The sequence below is a fragment of the Orussus abietinus genome, unplaced genomic scaffold (assembly GCF_000612105.2).
Source record: "Orussus abietinus isolate OABI.00-Male unplaced genomic scaffold, Oabi_2.0 scaffold10, whole genome shotgun sequence".
Lineage (NCBI taxonomy): Eukaryota > Metazoa > Arthropoda > Insecta > Hymenoptera > Orussidae > Orussus > Orussus abietinus.
In genome coordinates, this window is record NW_019396009.1 from 237,212 (window position 1) to 255,525 (window position 18,314).

The 18,314-nt window shown below is 44.9% G+C and overlaps 2 protein-coding genes across 5 annotated transcripts; one reads left to right on the forward strand and one right to left on the reverse strand.

Moving 5' to 3' along the window:
- The first annotated feature begins 109 nt into the window (after window positions 1–109).
- On the forward strand, window positions 110–9,002 carry LOC105699793 (solute carrier family 41 member 2). Of its 3 annotated transcripts, none has more exons than XM_012425095.2 (9): window positions 110–393; window positions 4,087–4,195; window positions 4,493–4,694; window positions 5,284–5,564; window positions 6,168–6,492; window positions 6,704–6,998; window positions 7,180–7,385; window positions 7,473–7,621; window positions 7,734–9,002. In XM_012425095.2, exons 3-9 carry the CDS (start codon window positions 4,574–4,576, stop codon window positions 7,911–7,913), a joined length of 1,557 nt encoding a protein of 518 aa, XP_012280518.1. In that variant the 5' UTR covers window positions 110–393; window positions 4,087–4,195; window positions 4,493–4,573; the 3' UTR covers window positions 7,914–9,002. The 3 variants fall into 3 exon arrangements, with proteins under 3 accessions (XP_012280518.1, XP_023290135.1, XP_012280520.1); XM_023434367.1 differs by having other exon boundaries at window positions 5,296–5,564; window positions 7,734–7,913; XM_012425097.2 differs by having other exon boundaries at window positions 111–393; window positions 5,293–5,564; window positions 7,734–7,913.
- A 158-nt stretch (window positions 9,003–9,160) lies between these two features.
- On the reverse strand, window positions 9,161–18,314 carry LOC105699792 (ataxin-7-like protein 1). 2 transcript variants are annotated; one of them, XM_012425092.2, is made up of 6 exons: window positions 18,230–18,314; window positions 17,495–17,551; window positions 17,203–17,307; window positions 16,435–17,111; window positions 15,789–15,839; window positions 9,161–15,701 (listed from the first exon to the last, which is right to left on the reverse strand). In XM_012425092.2, the coding sequence occupies exons 1-6, from the start codon at window positions 18,312–18,314 to the stop codon at window positions 14,994–14,996; spliced, it is 1,683 nt and encodes a 560-aa protein (XP_012280515.1). In that variant the 3' UTR covers window positions 9,161–14,993. The 2 variants fall into 2 exon arrangements, with proteins under 2 accessions (XP_012280515.1, XP_012280517.1); XM_012425094.2 differs by lacking the exon at window positions 18,230–18,314 and adding an exon at window positions 17,669–17,785.

The window sequence follows — 18,314 nt, forward strand, 5'->3', positions numbered from 1 at the left end:
CCACCTGGGAAACCCCTCGGCGAAGGTGGCCCGATACCTGTGGTCGGCCCACGAGCCACGACTCGAGCCGATTGGCTCTCCGCCGAGGCGGCCGCGTATAAACGACTTCTCGACGACGACTTCGCGCGGGACGTTTTATCAGTTAAGTGCGCTCCCGAGGAGCCGCCAGTCCACTCGAGCGAGCGAAAACCTGCCGGTCGGTGTCATCGATGAGTACCCCAGCGACTCTTCGCTCGGACAAATTTTCCTGCCTTTCCCTCGAGGGTGGCCTCGGGTTCATGGGCGAGAACTCCTCTGCGGGCAGCTTCAATCTTGCCGCGACGACCCTCGTCGAATCCGCGCCTTTCCTCGGCATGTCCAGGGGGGAACGACTCTACGACGACCTGTGCCACCGTAAGTGAGACATGGTTTTGGCTTAAATCGGCGCGGAATCGATTGCCGTCGATCGCAAGGGTTGACTGGCTATACCGGATCATCCTGGACCCGATTGGACGATCGTGCCCGGTGGAATCGGGAACGCTTCGTCGCGTCTCGACCAAGACCTCGCTCTTGCATGGAATACCAAAATAAAATCGAGGTTACTCCGTTATCGGCGCGAGGTCGGTCGTAAGACACAATTTCACCCTTTGGAATGGTTGCCGGAATCCTTCGATCTACGTCCGGGTCTTTATCGGTGATCACGTTTTCGCAACTAATTTTGCACTTTGGTGCACGTTTGGAGCGACTGGCTCGGAAGAGACTTAAACGAATGCTCCGGAAATGATAGAAGCTTGCACCTGCCAAGTTTATACAATTATTGCAATTATGGTGAATTCGTATTTATATTCGGGGTAGGCCACTCGTGTTGTAATCGGGATACCATAATTAAGAAAGGACGAGATACTTAACGGAGAGCCCACGTTACTTCACGGTTTAACGTTTCCGTGTTGCATATATCTATTCGTTTGTTAGGCAAATTCCGTTAATGTGGAAACTAATAATGAAAAGACGAATGGCGTTCCCGCGTGTTCCCATTTTCATAAATCACCAAGCAGGCATGCTAAATTACAAGAACAACGATCACGTAACGATATGCATTTTCTATGCATGTAATAAATTATCCCGTAATGGCAGAATTAAATATATTAGTCGTCGAAAATGTTTACGTGCGCGGAATATCTATAGAAAAATGTCGAAGTGACGGTCGGTCTAAGAACGTGCGGAAAGATGAAATAAATCGTCGCATTTTTCTCAAAGTTGGTCGACAATTAAACCTCTATTGTCCCGCTTGAATGTCATCATTGCACGCGGATCTCAACCTTGGCGGTATTAATTGCGAAGAAACACGATCTTAATGCTCGCTAATTCTGAAACCCGGGGTGACGCAAAAACTCGAGTAAAGACATTTATTTCAGAAAATTTCTTCCGAGTTCTTTAGATTTTTCCTCAAGTCCGAGTTACATATTAGTACCTGGTCGGTGAATCACCGCTTCGATTGAGCGGTTTTAATTTGAAGACGCGCTTTTAATTTTTTTGACGATACATCTCGAGCCGAAAAACTCAGCTCGGATATAAAACGTCGAATTTTTGACATATTTATTCAAGGATTTCCCTTACCTTGTAAAAAACGTTATCGACGAAACGTAGTACTGCAATATGGCGATATGATAGCGTAATAATCGTTATGAACTCTGTAAACTCATTTTTTTTATTGCACTTAATTGAGTCATATCTTATCCTTTTTTACGCGAATCCTCCTGGATTTAATACATCTTGTCTAAATTCGCGCTCGGAGGGAATTAATTTTTTGTCCCACGAATGATTAGAAATTCGTATCGGAAGGAATCGAATCCCTTGAACGATAATCGAAACGCCGGGCACACGTGTCTAGGAAATGATTTCTCATCTATCGCGACTAGCTGTCGGTCTCCGCGTTATCGCGCGTCGGTGTAACCGTTTTCGCGTAATTTAATACTTACTGCAGAGTAAGGAAAATCTAGGTGGAACGTGTAGAGAGTTATCAAGAAGTGAGATATAATCCTTTGTCTTTGGCTCTTTCAGCTGATTTCGCGGCTAGAAGTGCGCGATACCGACCACTTAGCCATTGACTGCTGATCACCCGTGATAATAAACTTGTCTCGAATGTCTGATACTTGCAAATATCAAAACCTTAGAGCAAAAGTCGCGCATACGATAAAGGAGGTAGTCTCGAGGACGTACCGCGTCTCGGTGCCGAAGCGAAATCCCAGGAACCTTTTTGCGTAATTTAATGCTTACTGCGGACCTAGGAATATCCACGCTAAACATTTTCAAGGACTTATTAATAAATGAAAAATGATCCGCGTTCTATTAAAGGCGTGTCATTGCCTTGGCATTGAATCTTTAGCCGATGTACCGCCCGTCGTAAACGACGATAACTTCCATCTGGTAACCGATCGGGGATGCGATCCAGATATCGCGAGTCGGATCGATGCACGTAATCGCTTGCGGGACCATCCCGGGGGACTCGATAATCGCTAATTGCCCTTGATCTCCGAATCGCGTAACGCGCGATTAAGAACGCGGGAAACCGAAGATTTCCACTGGAGGGATATTTCTCGGCAGGGTGATTAAAAAAGGAACGGTATCGCGAGCTCGAAGATAATGGACAACGGGCCCGTCCTCTGTGTGCATCTTGTCGATAAAATCCGGGAATTAACATTCGCCCGGCTGTGTTAACAAGAAGATTGCCCGCTCGTCCGTATCGCCGGCGATACATCCGCGAATATATCGGGAAACGACGGATGCTCCCGGAAACCGATGGATTCATTTTTAATGGCATTAATCCAGGCTCGAGTCCAATTAAGGACGTTTAAATCTCCTCCAGTCCATCGGGTCATCGACTGGCTCGATAAGGCCCGATAAACCGCGGCAGGATTGGCGTACGTCGACCTGGATGTTTTATCTGGGTCTTAATTCGAGTACCTTTATTATTTTATTAACCTTAGCGACGCGGCCCGTAAATCACGCTCGATTATCGGTTAAAATCCGCTGGAGCGACGCGTTATCGCCTCCGAGTTATAAGATGTTACGTTCCCTCTTTACCACTTCCAGATAGCAAATACTGGAATTCGAGTCGTTTCGCCGAGTGGGCGCTCCGCCACCTTTGTTCGCTTTTCTTCCGAATTCACTGAATATTTTTCTCAAAGCTCCGTTTCGACTGGCAAGAAATCTCGACGATCGCTACGTGAATCCTTTCCACCTTGATTCGGATTAGGCAATCCGGGGTTACTTTTGCAGCGATGCATTAAATCGTCCACGCTTTCCTTTATGACAAAACCAGCCACTTTCGACGTTTCTCCATCGCCTGCTTGCGGGCCCGACTCTTCGAGTTCACTTTGAATGATTTCACAGAAAATTCGCTTTGATATAACGTCCACGCTCTCTTGCTGCTCGGACAATGCTCGGAGCGATTGAAACCGCGTTTTTAACCTCATTGAATCGGAATTATTAATAATTGGCATATCGCAGAAACTGTCGGTGGAAGGTTTCGAAGCAAGTCGGAGCAACGAATCTATCGGCAGAAACGAGCGCGCGTGTGCATATCTATTTATCGTGTAACATACGAAAGACATGCGTCAAAGACTTGACCGTTCTGGAAATAAAGTTATCAATCGTATCCGCGGGTTCAATGCATTCCATGGCGAATCTCATTAATCGCAGGCTCTCTTGTCAGCGACTCACGACGTATCCGAAAAAAATTGTGGTAATGGCTCTGAAATCTTTTTTGCCCTTAATTTTAATCTTAGACCTGACAGGAACTACTCGAGGTTGAGCTAGACGCAAAAAGAATAAAATCGGGGTTTTTTAATCGACCTCTTAGAAACTTCCTTGAAAATGCTAGAATGTCCGTATGTCGGCATTGTCGGATTTTCCTGCTTCAACGATGCATAATGCAACGCGAATTTCTACGTTATCGTTGTCAGATGAAAATCGAACGATCCTACGCAATTCTTTTCCGCTTTAATAGTTTTCCTGGTTTTAAACCACAAGAATTTCGCTTCTACCATGGTCGGGCGTTAACTCGTTGCGATGCAACGTCGTTTATAAAGAAGTTTCATTTTTTAGTCGATCCTTGAAGCGGACGCCATCGACAAGAGCTACCACGGTGCATCCTGAATGCAATTTACGGTGGCTCTGCAATTGTGCACATTACCTCGGCAGCATTGAGCTCAGGGTACGTACGTAATTTCAAATTATTTTTATTTACTCGGAGTATTCCGAAATAGATGCCATCAATTTATTTCATCGCTTCGTCTTATCTCTAATTCAATGCAATATTCCCCGATTACTTGTTCGAGTAATATTTTTCATAAAGAGACGTTATCGCGATTCTCCTCAGAAATTCCGCGCTTTATCAAATAAACAAGAGCATGATAAAACAAACGTGCAATCACGGAAGGGGCTTCGAAATTTCTCATGAAAATCAAAATTCCCTGAAATGTAATAATAACCTTCGAATTTGTTTGTTTAGAGAATATCGTACAATCGTTTTGCGTCACTGATCGCAATTAACGGGACTTTGCACAAGGAGAGATTCCAATCTTGAGCAACGATGCCGTCCGACGAAAAGAGTGGTATTATCGGCAAAACGGATAAGAACACGGAAGACAACAAACTAGACATAATGGTTGACCACCTTGGTGCGGAAAATGGCATTGTCAAGAAGGTAGCAGGTAATACAATAGACAATTGTATCGCATTATTCGAAGAGTAGGTAACGCTAAACCAGACGCCACTCCGTTCCACGTTAATTATTGTCTTCTAGTTCCTCTCGGTCCCGCGTAAGGGGAAATGAAATAACCGTGTCAAACCGTTCTCCGTACCGTAAAAACCCAGAAATGACATAATTACCGAATGGGGACGATCTAGTTTAAGAATCTGCAAATGAGGTATTCAGCTAATGGTAGTAACCGGTATGTACGTACCGGTATGTGCGAGCATTATTCACATGCAGTGCACGTCTAGCAGTAAATATCCTATATCGCGATACTTAAGGAAAAAAATACTATTCCGCGGATACGGTGTTTACGAAGGTCGAATGATTATTATCACTTTCTGGCGATACTCCACGAAGAATTACAATTTTTATCGAGGTACTCAAAAGCATTTGCGACAGAGATAATTAGAACACCGTTGGCCATCTATGCACTCTCCGGGAGCTTATCTTTGTTATTTTTTAAACCGTTCAGATATAGGAAAAATTGGAAGCAGTTCATAGGATGCGGTTCAGAAAATCCCGATGAACATTTATGTTAAAAACGGTGTCCTTAGCTGGCTTGAAAGTCCCCCCTGGATTGGGATCCAAGAAGGATGCCGCGGGAGGTGACAATGGAGGATCGCTGTCAAGTGGCAGCTCGATAGTGACGATTTCCTCGGTTGCCAATTCCGACCCGGATCCACATTTTTCACACCATAATCATGGTCCCGAGGGAAGAAACATCGCCGACGAGAAGTGGTACCAAACCCTGATTCAAGTAGCCGTGCCGTTTTTCATTGCTGGAATCGGTACCATAGGAGCCGGCCTCGTCTTGGCACAAGTCCAGGCAAGTAACGCAACGAAAATAATTTTAACGCGAAAAAAAAGTCATTTACGAAACAACGTTAATTTTTACTTTACGATCGATGGGGCGAGGGGTAAGAATCGTTTCTTCGGGATGTAAGTCCGGCGAGCTCGATTGACGAAAAATAGTCGGAATGCCGGAAGCGAACAGGGCATCGAACTAATTTAATTTGCGTCATTTGGAGAAAATCCCACGATAAAGTGTCACGGTTAGATATGAAAGTGTAATATATCGCGAGTCGCACCGACAATGAGGTTGTATAATTGAAACGATGTGGGGCAAGAAAATAAGGGAAATCCCTCCGTTACAGATACCGTGACATGTCCTCGATACAAACGTAACCAATCGAGAACCGATAATATCGGTATCGGCAAGAACGTGTATCGATTTGGTCGCGATATCTCTCGGTAGAAATTTTTATCTGTCTCCGCTTTTCTATTGAGGCTCCGATCAAGGGAGCTTCCAAAGAAAAAATATACTCGACATTCTGCTGGATCTAATTCCCTCGATAAATCATACTCTTCGCGATAAAATCTGAAAGGAACTCGGCGACGGAAATTGAAGTCGAACTTTTAACGTTTGCAGAGCTGGCCAGTTTTTGTCACCGTTTCCCAGATTTTCATTCTGGTACCGTCTCTTCTGGGCCTGAAGGGCAACCTGGACATGTGCCTCGCGTCGAGACTCTGCACTCAGGCAAATCTGGGAAACATGAGCGGCTGTCGCGAGATCGTCAAGATGATCATAGGGAACGTGGCACTCGTTCAAGTACAGGCGATCGTTGCCGCCATCATCGTGTCGCTTTTTGCAATGTCCGTTGGAGCAATCATGAACGGTGTCTTCGTGTGGGAGCACGCCGTCCTCTTGATGACATCCAGCGTGTGCACTGCAACCAGTTCGTGCTTTGTCCTAGGTAAAGTTACCATTTCGTTCACGATGACGATCGTCGCTACAGGAATCGTTGACGGTGTATAGCGTTTCATCTCCGGAAAAGGACACCATAGCCATGAGGTTTGCGTAACGTCGATCGACCTTTTTCCTTGGTGCGACGAGCGGAGGCGAATCGGTGCAAGAAACTCGAGTGGATTATTCCTTTAACGCATAGTTTTTCTCCTTTCCCGTAGATTTCGTAATGATCGCAGTGATCATGATAGCGTATCGATGCAACATGAATCCGGATAACCTGGCCACGCCACTCGCAGCCTCCGTGGGCGACGTGGTGTCCATCAGCGTCTTGTCGACCGTAGCCTCGGCTCTCTTCCAAAGGTTGGAATCTCAAATCTGGATTCTATACGTCATCCTCGGATGCTACTTTGTCCTCCTCCCGATATGGATTTACGTGGTATCGAAGAACAAGTACACGAGAAACGTCTTGACGTCTGGATGGACTCCGGTATTGTCGGCGCTCTTCATAAGCGGGTAAGGTTGGCTCTGGTCATCGTTTTCCCTTTTCTTTTTTTTTTTATTTCAACCGTATCATTTTTTCCCGACCTCGAAATGACGAGGTTTCAGGTACTCAGGTACGAAAGCTGAGAAAATTGTCATTTGATATTTCGCGTAATAGGATACTTTTGTAATTGCGCTTTGTCTTTCGTTTCAGACTCGGCGGCTTAATCCTAGACCAAGCCGTAAACGTGTACGATGGATTCGTAATATTCCAGCCCATTATCAACGGCATTGGGGGGAATCTGGTATCCGTCCAGGCATCGAGAATCTCTACAATGTTACATCAAACATCCCTCATGGGTATCCTGCCTCCGTATACGAAGATTTGGGTCTCACCCTGGAAAGCTCTTTTCAAAGGAGGTAACTCATTCGTTTCTTTCTTTTTCTTTCGTAAATGAGGAATATTTCGACTAACAATGAGTCCTGACTTGGCTGTGCATATTTCAGTACCATACGCAAAAACTGCCAGACTGCTCATTGGTATGGCCATTCCCGGCCACCTGGCCTTCGTGTTTGCCGCGGATTACATAAAATGGAATTACTCCACGTTACACGTGTATTTTGTCGCGTCTTACATCTTGGTAGCAGTTTTACAGGTAATACTTCAACTATTGCACGAATCGATGAATCGGAAACGAGCAATTGTCTCGATTTAATTTTATAGAATACTTTAATTGAACGGTGTTTAAAATGTATTATTAATTTCAGGTCATGCTGCTGCTGTATGTCGCCCATATCATAATTCACGCGATGTGGCGGTTCAAAATAGATCCGGACAATTCTGCAATTCCATATTTGACAGCGTTGGGCGATCTCAGCGGTTCTCTGTTCCTAGCCGGAGCATTTTGGTTCCTTTATACTATAAAACAACCGTACGGTGATTATTGAATGCGAGTCACGAGCATTGAAACGGCTTGTGATTGCTCAAGTTGAATAGAAATGTAGATGATTTTTATTTATTAATCATCGACCACCTTCGACGTTCCAGTGGACGCTCGGAGATAGAAAAAATCATTCGAGTCGCGGGCCCGTGTTTTCTTCGCGTTTTTAAACCGTCTTCATCCGATGGTGAAAAACGTGAAAGAAAAATTCGGATAAAGAGATTTTAAGAATACTTTGAAAGTACGGGCGAAGGGGAGGATTGAAGTGAAACGTCAAAAGATCGACTTTTACAGTCGCTAGCAAATAGTCTTGGCTAGGAATAAGTCAATTATTAACTCGGATAAGAGTTTCTCATCGAGCTGAGCGCAGACGCGTTTCTTTTCTTTTTTTTTTAAGATTACTGTAAAGTAAAGTAGATACGTAATCTGCAGATTTTACAAAACAGAATCATACTTGTAGCGATATTCAATTTACACTTTTTATAAGTTGTAGCGAAGCAAAATATCAAGATCATTTGTTGGTACGATGCACAGTATTATATAAACACTAAGTTTTTTTTACCTCAGAGCTTTTAGCATCCCTGTACATAACTCAAGTTCCAAATTTTGAAAACCGGCGGGCAACTAGTAATAGACTAAGTAAAACATGAAACTATACTTTTAATTAGATGTACTGCTTGGTACCAAACATATGTATTTTTATGGCGCATTTTATTAGTTTGACTACGCTGCTTGTAATGGATTTCTAAATTTTCCGCGTTTAAGAAAATTTATATTACACATGATAGCATTATGGCAGGAACATGCCCCACCCCGGATGCCACTTTCTAGTCACAGAAAATCAATCCTGCGTGCGCATCAAATACCGGTACTAGAGAAAAAATGCCCCAAGGCAGCTCGCAACATATACAATTATATCAATCGGATTTTCTAAGTTTCGGAAGTTAGTAGGAACAATAGATTTATACAAAACGTGTCCTCTTTGACTATAAAACATACGTGATATGCGTTCCCATCGTATAACGTAGCAACTACCGAACATCTGTCCAATGTCGAAAGGTAGCAATAAAGTACATGCAGATGTATTACTTCATAATTCTTCTGTGCCTTACTTAAAAAATTCAAACGCATACAAATGTTTACATAAAACACGAAAACGAGAAGGAACTTCAATTTTTAAATCTCGTTCCGTAAATTAACAAACGAACGACGGAGGATGCGAGAAGCGTATGACGCTCAATAAAAAGGGCTTAATTTTAAGATGCACTTTTATTTGCTCTCACAAAGCTTTTGCGTAATTCATATTGATCATGAGCGAAGCTTGCGTGATCGATTTTACGCGTAGTTTACTTGACGTGGCAATTCGATCGTAATTGTGTCATGCAGGTCGAATAATTGGCTATCATACAACAATACTGATGATAAACGTCCGTAACTTTCGCTTTTGTTTAATATATTACATCGTAATGTACATGCGCTGTGTCCAAGAGTTTTATTACATTGTCCCGCGTATATCGCCGTTATCGGTATAAAGTACTCGTACGAGTACACAATTCTACTATACATTGCGCGCCCTCAAATCAATCTACGTGCGATGAACGAACTCCCTGGAGCTATTTATACAGTAAACGATCGACATATCGTCACAACGAATAGATCATTATTTACACACTCCACAAAACTCGAATCGACAAAAATGTGCACTAAATGACGAGGTACTTTAAGGTTGTACGTGAATCTGGGGAAATCGCGATGAAACGGTTGGACAAAGTTTGCGACATCGTAAGGTATTTTTTTAGTTTTCCTTTTTTATACATATTTATTTTATATTAACGCGTAACGTACGGCAAAAGGGTTCGACTAAGAAGTTCCTGTATTGCCTGAGAACAGTAGGAGAGTGCGAGAACGCTGTCTCTACTTCTTACTTTTACTTTCTTAATGACTTCATTATTTAACTAATGTAATTAATGGAACTATTTAAACGTACGACTCTGCTTAAAGGTATCGCACTCTGGGAATAAATGCGCGATTAGAAAACTAGCCAGTCGATATAAAACAAATGCACGTACGCAATGAATCGGAGGAACCTCGGTTATTTTCTCGACAAAAAAGGTATGATTTGTCGTTGAGTCTTATTGTATTTGTTAATTAGATATTCCAGACCACTCTGTCGACTTGTAAGCGCAACTTTGGCAGAACATCCTCCTATAATACGTACTTGTGAATGTTACGATCGAGTTATCAAGCTGAATATCCTCAAGGATTATCAAGTTACAGGAGAACGCGTGGAATTCAGATTTCATGGAAGATCACAATGTCGAGATGGAGAACTAGCGTGACAAACGCGTAAGTTGATTAGAATAAGAATACTCGAACCGAAGCACATAAATATACTCGAAGAGTTTTCACGATGAACGAAAGAAAAACGAGCATCGTGGGTCAGTGGCGGAGGTGGAGTAAAAATTAAACGAATTACAAATAAATATAAAAAATATATTTAAATTAAATGCCACAAACGATTTCTTAACGTTAGTAAGATTTCGCTTCAGCCTCCCGCACCGTCGGGGAAACTGTCGCCAAAGATTTCTGGCAACCGAAGCGACATCGAACTCAAAGCGAGATCGTAAAAACGTCCTCGATTTTAGACTGTATAATAATCTGAGGTATAGAAGGGTGATATATATGTAGAAATAATAGCCTAATCTCACGCAAGTCGTTATAAATTTTCACTCCTACGTGCAGTGGGCGTCATTAGGTATTAGCCCATGAGGATTGCAAACCCTAAGAGATTTCGGAGCAGCCAGAGGACGTACAAAAATTTGGCCACCGGTAATAATCCAAATTTCCCGTTTTTTCTCATTCTAACATTTTCCACAATTGCAACCCCCCGTTAATCTTTCGACGGACTTCACGCCGCCGTAAACGGAACCGAAATCGTTGAATGTACAAAAAAAAATACAATTCAGACATTAATCGGCACGTGCACAACGTACAAGGTACTTCGTAATACGTCAGCAGCTGCATGCATTTCTATTTACATAATACGCTATCGTACGACTCGATTAATCCATTGCTCCCTAAGCCAATATCGGTTTCGCGATTTGTATATATTTCGAGTCATACGTAATTCATTTCTGTCCCTAGCAATGACGATCGACGAAACCCTCTCAGGCCCGGTCAATGACGTCGGTGAGGTATAATTACTTCCTTAATATTCATAAGCTGGGGGTATCGATAATCGCGTTAAATAAACTGGGCTTCATTTTATTACTCTAGCATTGATCATACTCTCAAGAGAGACCTTTCGACCCTTTGGCCTGAAAGGGTTAAGCCGTACATGATCCGTAGCTACAATTTTTCTTTGAGTTTACTGGAGACTTTTAAGTAGAACAAGCCGCGTGAGGGATGCATCCTGAAACTTGCCGGCGCTTGAAAATTTGTAATGAGAGTTTCTCTAGCTAAACGGTCTATTTATTACTTCGACCTCGCCAGATACCACGTCCAATCAAATACTCACATCGGATAAACGGTCCCACTTTCATCGAAAATCATTTCCTCAAAACCAAAGGAACATTTCGATCCAGAGAAATAAAAGAAAATATTTCTTATCGGCGTGACGGAAGAATACCGTTCGCGCCACGAAAGAGCTACAGGGCTTTCGCGAATTTAATTCAGAATGTCAAAAAAGATAATTTATTTATCGGATGTAAGTAGTTGATTATCCTCGGTATATCGAGACGGTACCCCCGCCGAGTCGGTACAATCGTTTCCTCGGCCCCCTTGATTTTTTCCATTGCCTAGAATTCCCTAGAATTCAAGGACTCTCTCAAATCCGGCCGCTGCGTCGAGATCCTAAACTCGCGACGTGGAAAGAATATCACGCGACGCGCGGTCGATGAGTCGATTTCTATCCACGCGGAATCGATCGTTCGATCTCTTAACGAGATCGTATTTACAGTTAGGTCCTCGCCGGAAGGACGTTGAAGCGTTTCTTGAACGGAACTCGAGGATTCCGTAATATACCGTGACGGTACGTCACGATCCGTCATTTAAGAGGAACCTACGTACGCCTGTCCTCGTGTCGGACATACAATGTACAATTACCTAAATTATTACAGGCTAAATATCACAATCTAGAATAAGAAGTTAATCGCGCAGCCCTCGGCGCGATGCCGATTACATCCATGGAATATCGTTTATGTATATTTATATATGTACACGCAACCGCGAAGTGGACACAACGAAGGTGTTCGAAACGCTCCCTGTTTTGCATACAAGATACATACAAATTACATATATATTCGCGTACAATCGACACTTGCGTCTAGCCGCGCGTTGACTCGCATACGCGATCGCACGAGAAGCGATTCGACGTTTCCAGTGGCACGACCGAAGTCGTTCGTCCTCTTTTCGGTAGCGCTAGTTTATATCATTTACACGTACGTGTGTTAGCGCGCGTCCATAGCAGTCTTGGATAGAATTTGATTAACGCGGTATATTAAAATACCCGAAGCGAGAGCTTACGTTTTACGGTAAATGTAAGTCGTTCGGCGTAATAATCTAGAGGCTTCCGTTGGACTTGACTCGGCATTTTGGCATTTCCCCGGGCGAGCTCCCGAAATCGAGAGATCTCCGAACCGATGCAAAATGTAAAGGGAAACGCAACAAGGATCGCCGAATAGTCGGGACGAGAGTCGATTATTAAATTGCTACGCGGTGATCCGCTTAACGTCGTTTCTAACTTTAAAGTTCTCCTAGGAAGTTTCATCGATCACCGTGTAGCAACATCCAAATAGTTTGCCAACACCGAGGACAGATAGTTTCTCGACGTTCGTCGTATTCGTTAACGTTTCTTAGAGGGCGACACGTCGTTTGGCACGCAAATTAAGTGATCGCGAATCTTTTCACAATTCACGGCCTACGTCGGCAAACACGGTGGCGCGTTGCCAGTCGCGGAAATGGTACGGACGAACGTTAGAAAAAAAAGAAAAAAAAATCTATCATCTCGTCCCGTCTCAGCGTTTCCGCAAACTGTCTATATATTAAACCCGTACTCGTTCGCAGCTTCGACGAGTGAAGAGCCTTCGGAAGTTTCTCAATTAAATAACAATAATTTATGCTAGATTCACCCACCGCCTCCGCGCACGGTCCGAGGAAACTAAGAGATCGTCAACGATAAAAAAGAAAAATATACGCGCTCCTAACGAATCGAGGAAAGACTAAGAAGAAGAGGGAGCAGAAAAGACACGATTATCGGCGGCACGATCAGCCCCTACGATACAAAATACTATTTACAAGGAGCCGGTGCTTTTTTCGTTCCTCGAGGAAACGACCCCAGCCGACAACGAGGTTATTAAGAATTAACATTCTCACGACAGACGTCCCATCGGAACGATCCTTCGACCAAACGCGATCGAGGGTTCTCGCAAGGAGACATCGCGTCAATCGGGTCAGGGATTTTCTTTGTCTGGTTTACCCAAGAGGAGTATTCGATACGTTTAGATACCTAAAAAATTGTTAATGTCAACTCGGAAAACAAAATCCACCCGAACGAATGCTCGGGTACGCGTCTGCTAGTTTCGTCTCTAGGTCAACCTGCCAAAGCTCGTCAAAATCTCCAACCCGATTGACGCGACCTCTCCTTGCCAGGTGTAAGGAGAAGTGCGCGATTAACGGCAAGCGACTCGGCTGAGTTTCACGCCGAATGCATAATTCACGAACGCATTCACGGATCGGAGCGTTCGAGGATGATCTCTGATCTCGCTGGTTCGTCGATCCCTCGGTTTGCGAGTAAACCAACCGCGACGCAAACTCAGGTGGTAATAAAAGATCACCCTCGGCCCTCTTCTAAGCTCAGCATGGTAAGCGTGAAAGCTCCCGAGGGTATTTTTACGCGAAACCTCGGTCACATATGCCGGGTCGTCTAAATTCATACGCATAATTGGGTCCGGGCTAGCCAGAACGTTATCACGCGGACAGACGCCAGGTTTGCTCGTTCGGGAACGAGCGCGAACCTTTTTCCTCTTTTTCTTCTTTCCCGGAAAACTTATTATAATCTGTTCCGCTGAACAGGTATGATCGCGATATTGCTTTTCGCAAGTATTTCGCACTTCCGTTTTGCCGTAGCCGAGTTTTCCTAACCAACGGGCAACGCGAATGTAAAGACGCCTTCGCATCAGCAACCGCGACGCGGTCTCGACGGTGCAGCGGGGAGTGGCGGAATGTAATATTTTTTCTTCGTAAATTTTCCTAGTTTACCGTGAGTAAAGGGTCGCCGTTTAAAAAAAAACAAAGTTCGGATCGTTCGTGCAAAATATTCCGCGGCTTGGGAACGCGACTCGAGCCAATTGATCCGAATATTAAAATTCTTCGCCTACGTACGCGCGTAGGATATAAAATGTCGCAAGAATGCCTAGGAACGGTTTAATCGCAATCCTTTGTCGCATGCTCTAACTTAACGTATGGATGCTGGCCATTGTGAAAATATAAAAACAAAAAAGTTCGGGCGGAAATGGAGCATAAATCCACGAGCCGAGTCGGATAAAAGTTAAAAGATTTAAAAAAAAAGACAAATAACGATAAATACGTAAGTGACCTCTGTGAGGGTCTCGTGTAAGTAATTTCGCGGAAAGGTGAGGCATTTTCATCTCGGCCGATATTCCGTGGTACCTTGCAACGGAGAATAAAATTTTCCAATTATAGTATTCGATAAACGTTTTTCTAATCGTCTTGTAGTTTTTTTTAATTTTGTCCTTTTAACGGAAAAATTCGGACACGGCTCCCCTGGAAATTCTCAGGGAACTCGGAATCGTGCCACGCTGCAGGGGGTACCACAGAGCCATCCGTTTTGGAAAATACCTCCGCCAAGATGCGCGAGCTTGCCGACTCCCCAGTTCCTGATGCGAAGAGCACACAGCCAACCGGCGGGCAGAAGAGCTTCGCGATGGCGCGGGCAGAGGTCGCGCGAAACCGACATAAATCCCTTCTCGACGGGCTTAAGACGCGGCGGGCGGAAAACGTAAAAGAGAGTCGGATGACGAACGCTCGTTTTGCGCAGCCTTTAGCCCGGAGTGGGAGGGATCTTATGTCAGTGAATATTAAAGTTGTACTGCTTACGGCTAGAGGTGATGCGCAGCCACCGGCTGACGGCGAGCGGCTCGGGGTGGCAGTTGGACCAGGAGATGTCGCCGAAGTGCGAATAGGGCGTGGAGGTGGTGGTGGCCTCGACCTGGATTGCCGTGGGGAACTCCTGCTGGAACTCGTGCTTGCTTCGCTTCGGCCGACCCACGGGGCTGGCGTGGCCGATGTGACTGTTGTTGATGCGTTTACCGTTGGCCAGCTGGCTGTTCGCGTGGTCCAGCTGGTCGACCGGGTCGAACATGCCGAGGCTCGGCATGGACGCCTGCGCCTGGTAGGTACGCGCGGTCGGCGACTGGGCCACGTGGTTCGCTCTCGGTATCTGCGCGACCACCTGGGACTTGTTCTCCTTGTAGAGCGACGCCGGCGAGTAGAGCGCGATCGGTTCGGCCTCCACGTCGGCGGGCGTCTCTCCCTCGAGCGCCGTCGCAACGGGCTGGCTAGCCGGCACCGGCGTCGGGACGACCGGCACCCCCGGCGAGGCGGCGGCAGGTATCAGGGTGGCCACCTGCGCCTCCTCGCTGTTCGTCGGGATCGGCGACAGGGACGGCAGGACCACCGAGATCGGGGCCATAAGGGAACTCGACGCGCTCGCCGAGTTCGCTAACGATGACTCCAGACTCAGCTCTTCGTTCGCGAAGTCCTCCTCCAGTTTGGTCTAAAATGCAAAGTGGATTTTCGGCCCTTGTTGAGACGGAACGTTTGCCGGGATAAGCGTAAGAACGCAAAGTAAACCATGCCTTACAGGTTTAGTGGAGCCATGCGGGGCCAGATACCGATAAAGCAAATCAACAGCCTGTAATAACAAAAACAAAAACAAGTATCAACCGACACCCTTTTGCTTTACGGAGTATCCTCGATGGAGTGGTCTCTCGGAAATGAACCGGTACCCGAGACTCACTCCTTTAAGGGTACACAAAAACGGAATATTCTACATTTTTAAAAGATTTCTTCTTCCCTTCCCGTTCGAGAGATTTTCTACTCGAGAATATCAATATCAGACGCTGTCGGCGTTTTTGGGCGACGCAAACAGGATCAGGGGCTAAATGTTTAACCATGTCTGCGCCATTTGAGTGTCTCCTCTATTTCGATTAGACTCGTAACTGACGTTAGCTAAATATTCCTGACCAATGTTGTAATCGAATGTACTTGGCAGGCTCTCGTCTGCAGCCCCAAGAAATTAACGACCCACCTCCTTAACTTGACATTAGTGCGGCACGGGAACCACCGGGAACGATAACGCGATAACTTTTGAAGAGAGCAATTGGACGATCGAGCGTTTACTGTACCCATCGACCGCGGTAATGCAAGGTTAACAAAGGTGGACTAGAAACGAACGAGAAAATATTAAAGTGACGGTAACGACCGTCGAAAAATAAAGGAGGCGTTACCTTTGGCAGTGGGTAGGTGTCCGGCAGCGAGAGTACGGGCGGCGAGCTCGGCACTTCGGCCTCACTGTTCGAGACGGGAGTGTTGGGGGCGATTAGGTTCAGGTTGGAGGATACGGTGACCGTGCCGGTTACGGTAACCTTCGTCGGACGGTTTGGGAGCTCCTTGGCAGCCCGGTGTTCCGCGAGGAGCTTGTCGAAGCTTTTGCTTCTACCCGAGACGGTCCGACGCAGGGAAACCGTGTGAGCCTTGCACGTGAGGGAGCGCGTGCAAGGCTTCCCGGTTTCTTCGTTCCAGACTCCGCAATGACGATCCGGGTCGTATTCCCGATCCTTCAGGAGCGAGCGATCGGTTTTGAGCCTCTTTCGCCGAGGTTGGCCGCTCGATCCTGGACTTTTTACCGGACTCGAGGAAACGACCGTTGTACTGTTCGTGGATTGCACCGGGATCGGTTCCAAGGGCGAATGTGGCGAGGATAAGGACAGTATCGGCTGCAAGTTCGCCTGGTCGGTTGTTCTTTTGATGGCTGTGTTGTTGACCTTGCTGGTCGAAGGAAGGATCGGCATCGACGTCGTCTTTTTCAGCTTGGAGACCTTGCAGTATGGCGTTTTTACGGGTGGTTTAACTACGGGATTCTGCGGTGGTGGGAGATTCACCGTTCCAGAGGGATGTCGACTTTCTGTAGAGAGAACCAATTTTCATCGTTAATCAATTCTGACATGTTACAAAATACTTTCATATTTTAAATCTAAAAATATTTAAAAACTTACCCATATGCTGAATTAGGGCTTGCGGTTTGACTATGAAATTACATATTTCGCAGACAACTCCATAAAACATATCTCGTTCGGGACAAAATCCATAAAGGTCAATATCTGAAAATTAATGGTATGGCATCTTTCACAAACGTTAATATGAACTATTGGAATAAAGGTTTTAGTCGTTTTATAATAAGATCGATTTGACACAAATTTATTTTTAATTCATTCTTTTCCTCGATGTTCTCATAAAAAAAATCGAATCAATGTATTTTTATATCGTATAATGATTAAATAATTTTACCATCAGCCGACAATCTTGTAACCGAGCTCGATGGTTCCGCTTCCGTTTCTTCATCGCCTGTAAAATAAAACGATAAGACAATTTATTAGTTTGACTTCACAAATTAAAAGGAATAACATAGAATGCACGGCTAAAGAGTTTTTAAAATAAATTTTATTGAAACAAGGACGACACCTCGTGCTTAGTTCCTCCTGTTACCGGATCCCAAGCCGATATTACTATATCGTCATAATTTCAATAACGGTAACGTCGTACTTAATATAAACAATTTAAAAATTCCTTGAGCGATTTACTATTTTTTCTAACATCTCTTGTATTCAAGATCGACGGAATGAAAATTTTGCCAATATAAATTTCGATTAAAAATAATATGCGAAATATTGGTTACAGGATAGCTCGATACAACGAAATTTGTATCATCTATGAGTCTTTGAAGTTATTTCTCCTTTCTTTGTTACCAAAATATCGACAATCTACAAAATAAATCTCAATGCATCTTTGTGATTTCTCCTCGATCGCCTCCAAGTTTTTCTTTCTAAAATACATAAAATACGCGAGATAACAACATTCGCCGATCCTTGGGATCGAGAACGTCACGCAGTCTGGGAGCCTGTGAGAGGAGACAAAGAAGTCAGTTTGCAGGTTAGGTCGATTCGGGACGCCTAGGTCGACGCGTGCGGATTGCGAGCGACACGTGACCCGGGGCCGAGTGACTTAGAGAGGTAGCGGACTTACTGAGAGGTTTGTCACGGCCAATCCTTTCGATCCAGCTCGACCACGGCTGGCCGTGAAAAAATGTTGGGCTGTCACTTCCCGACAT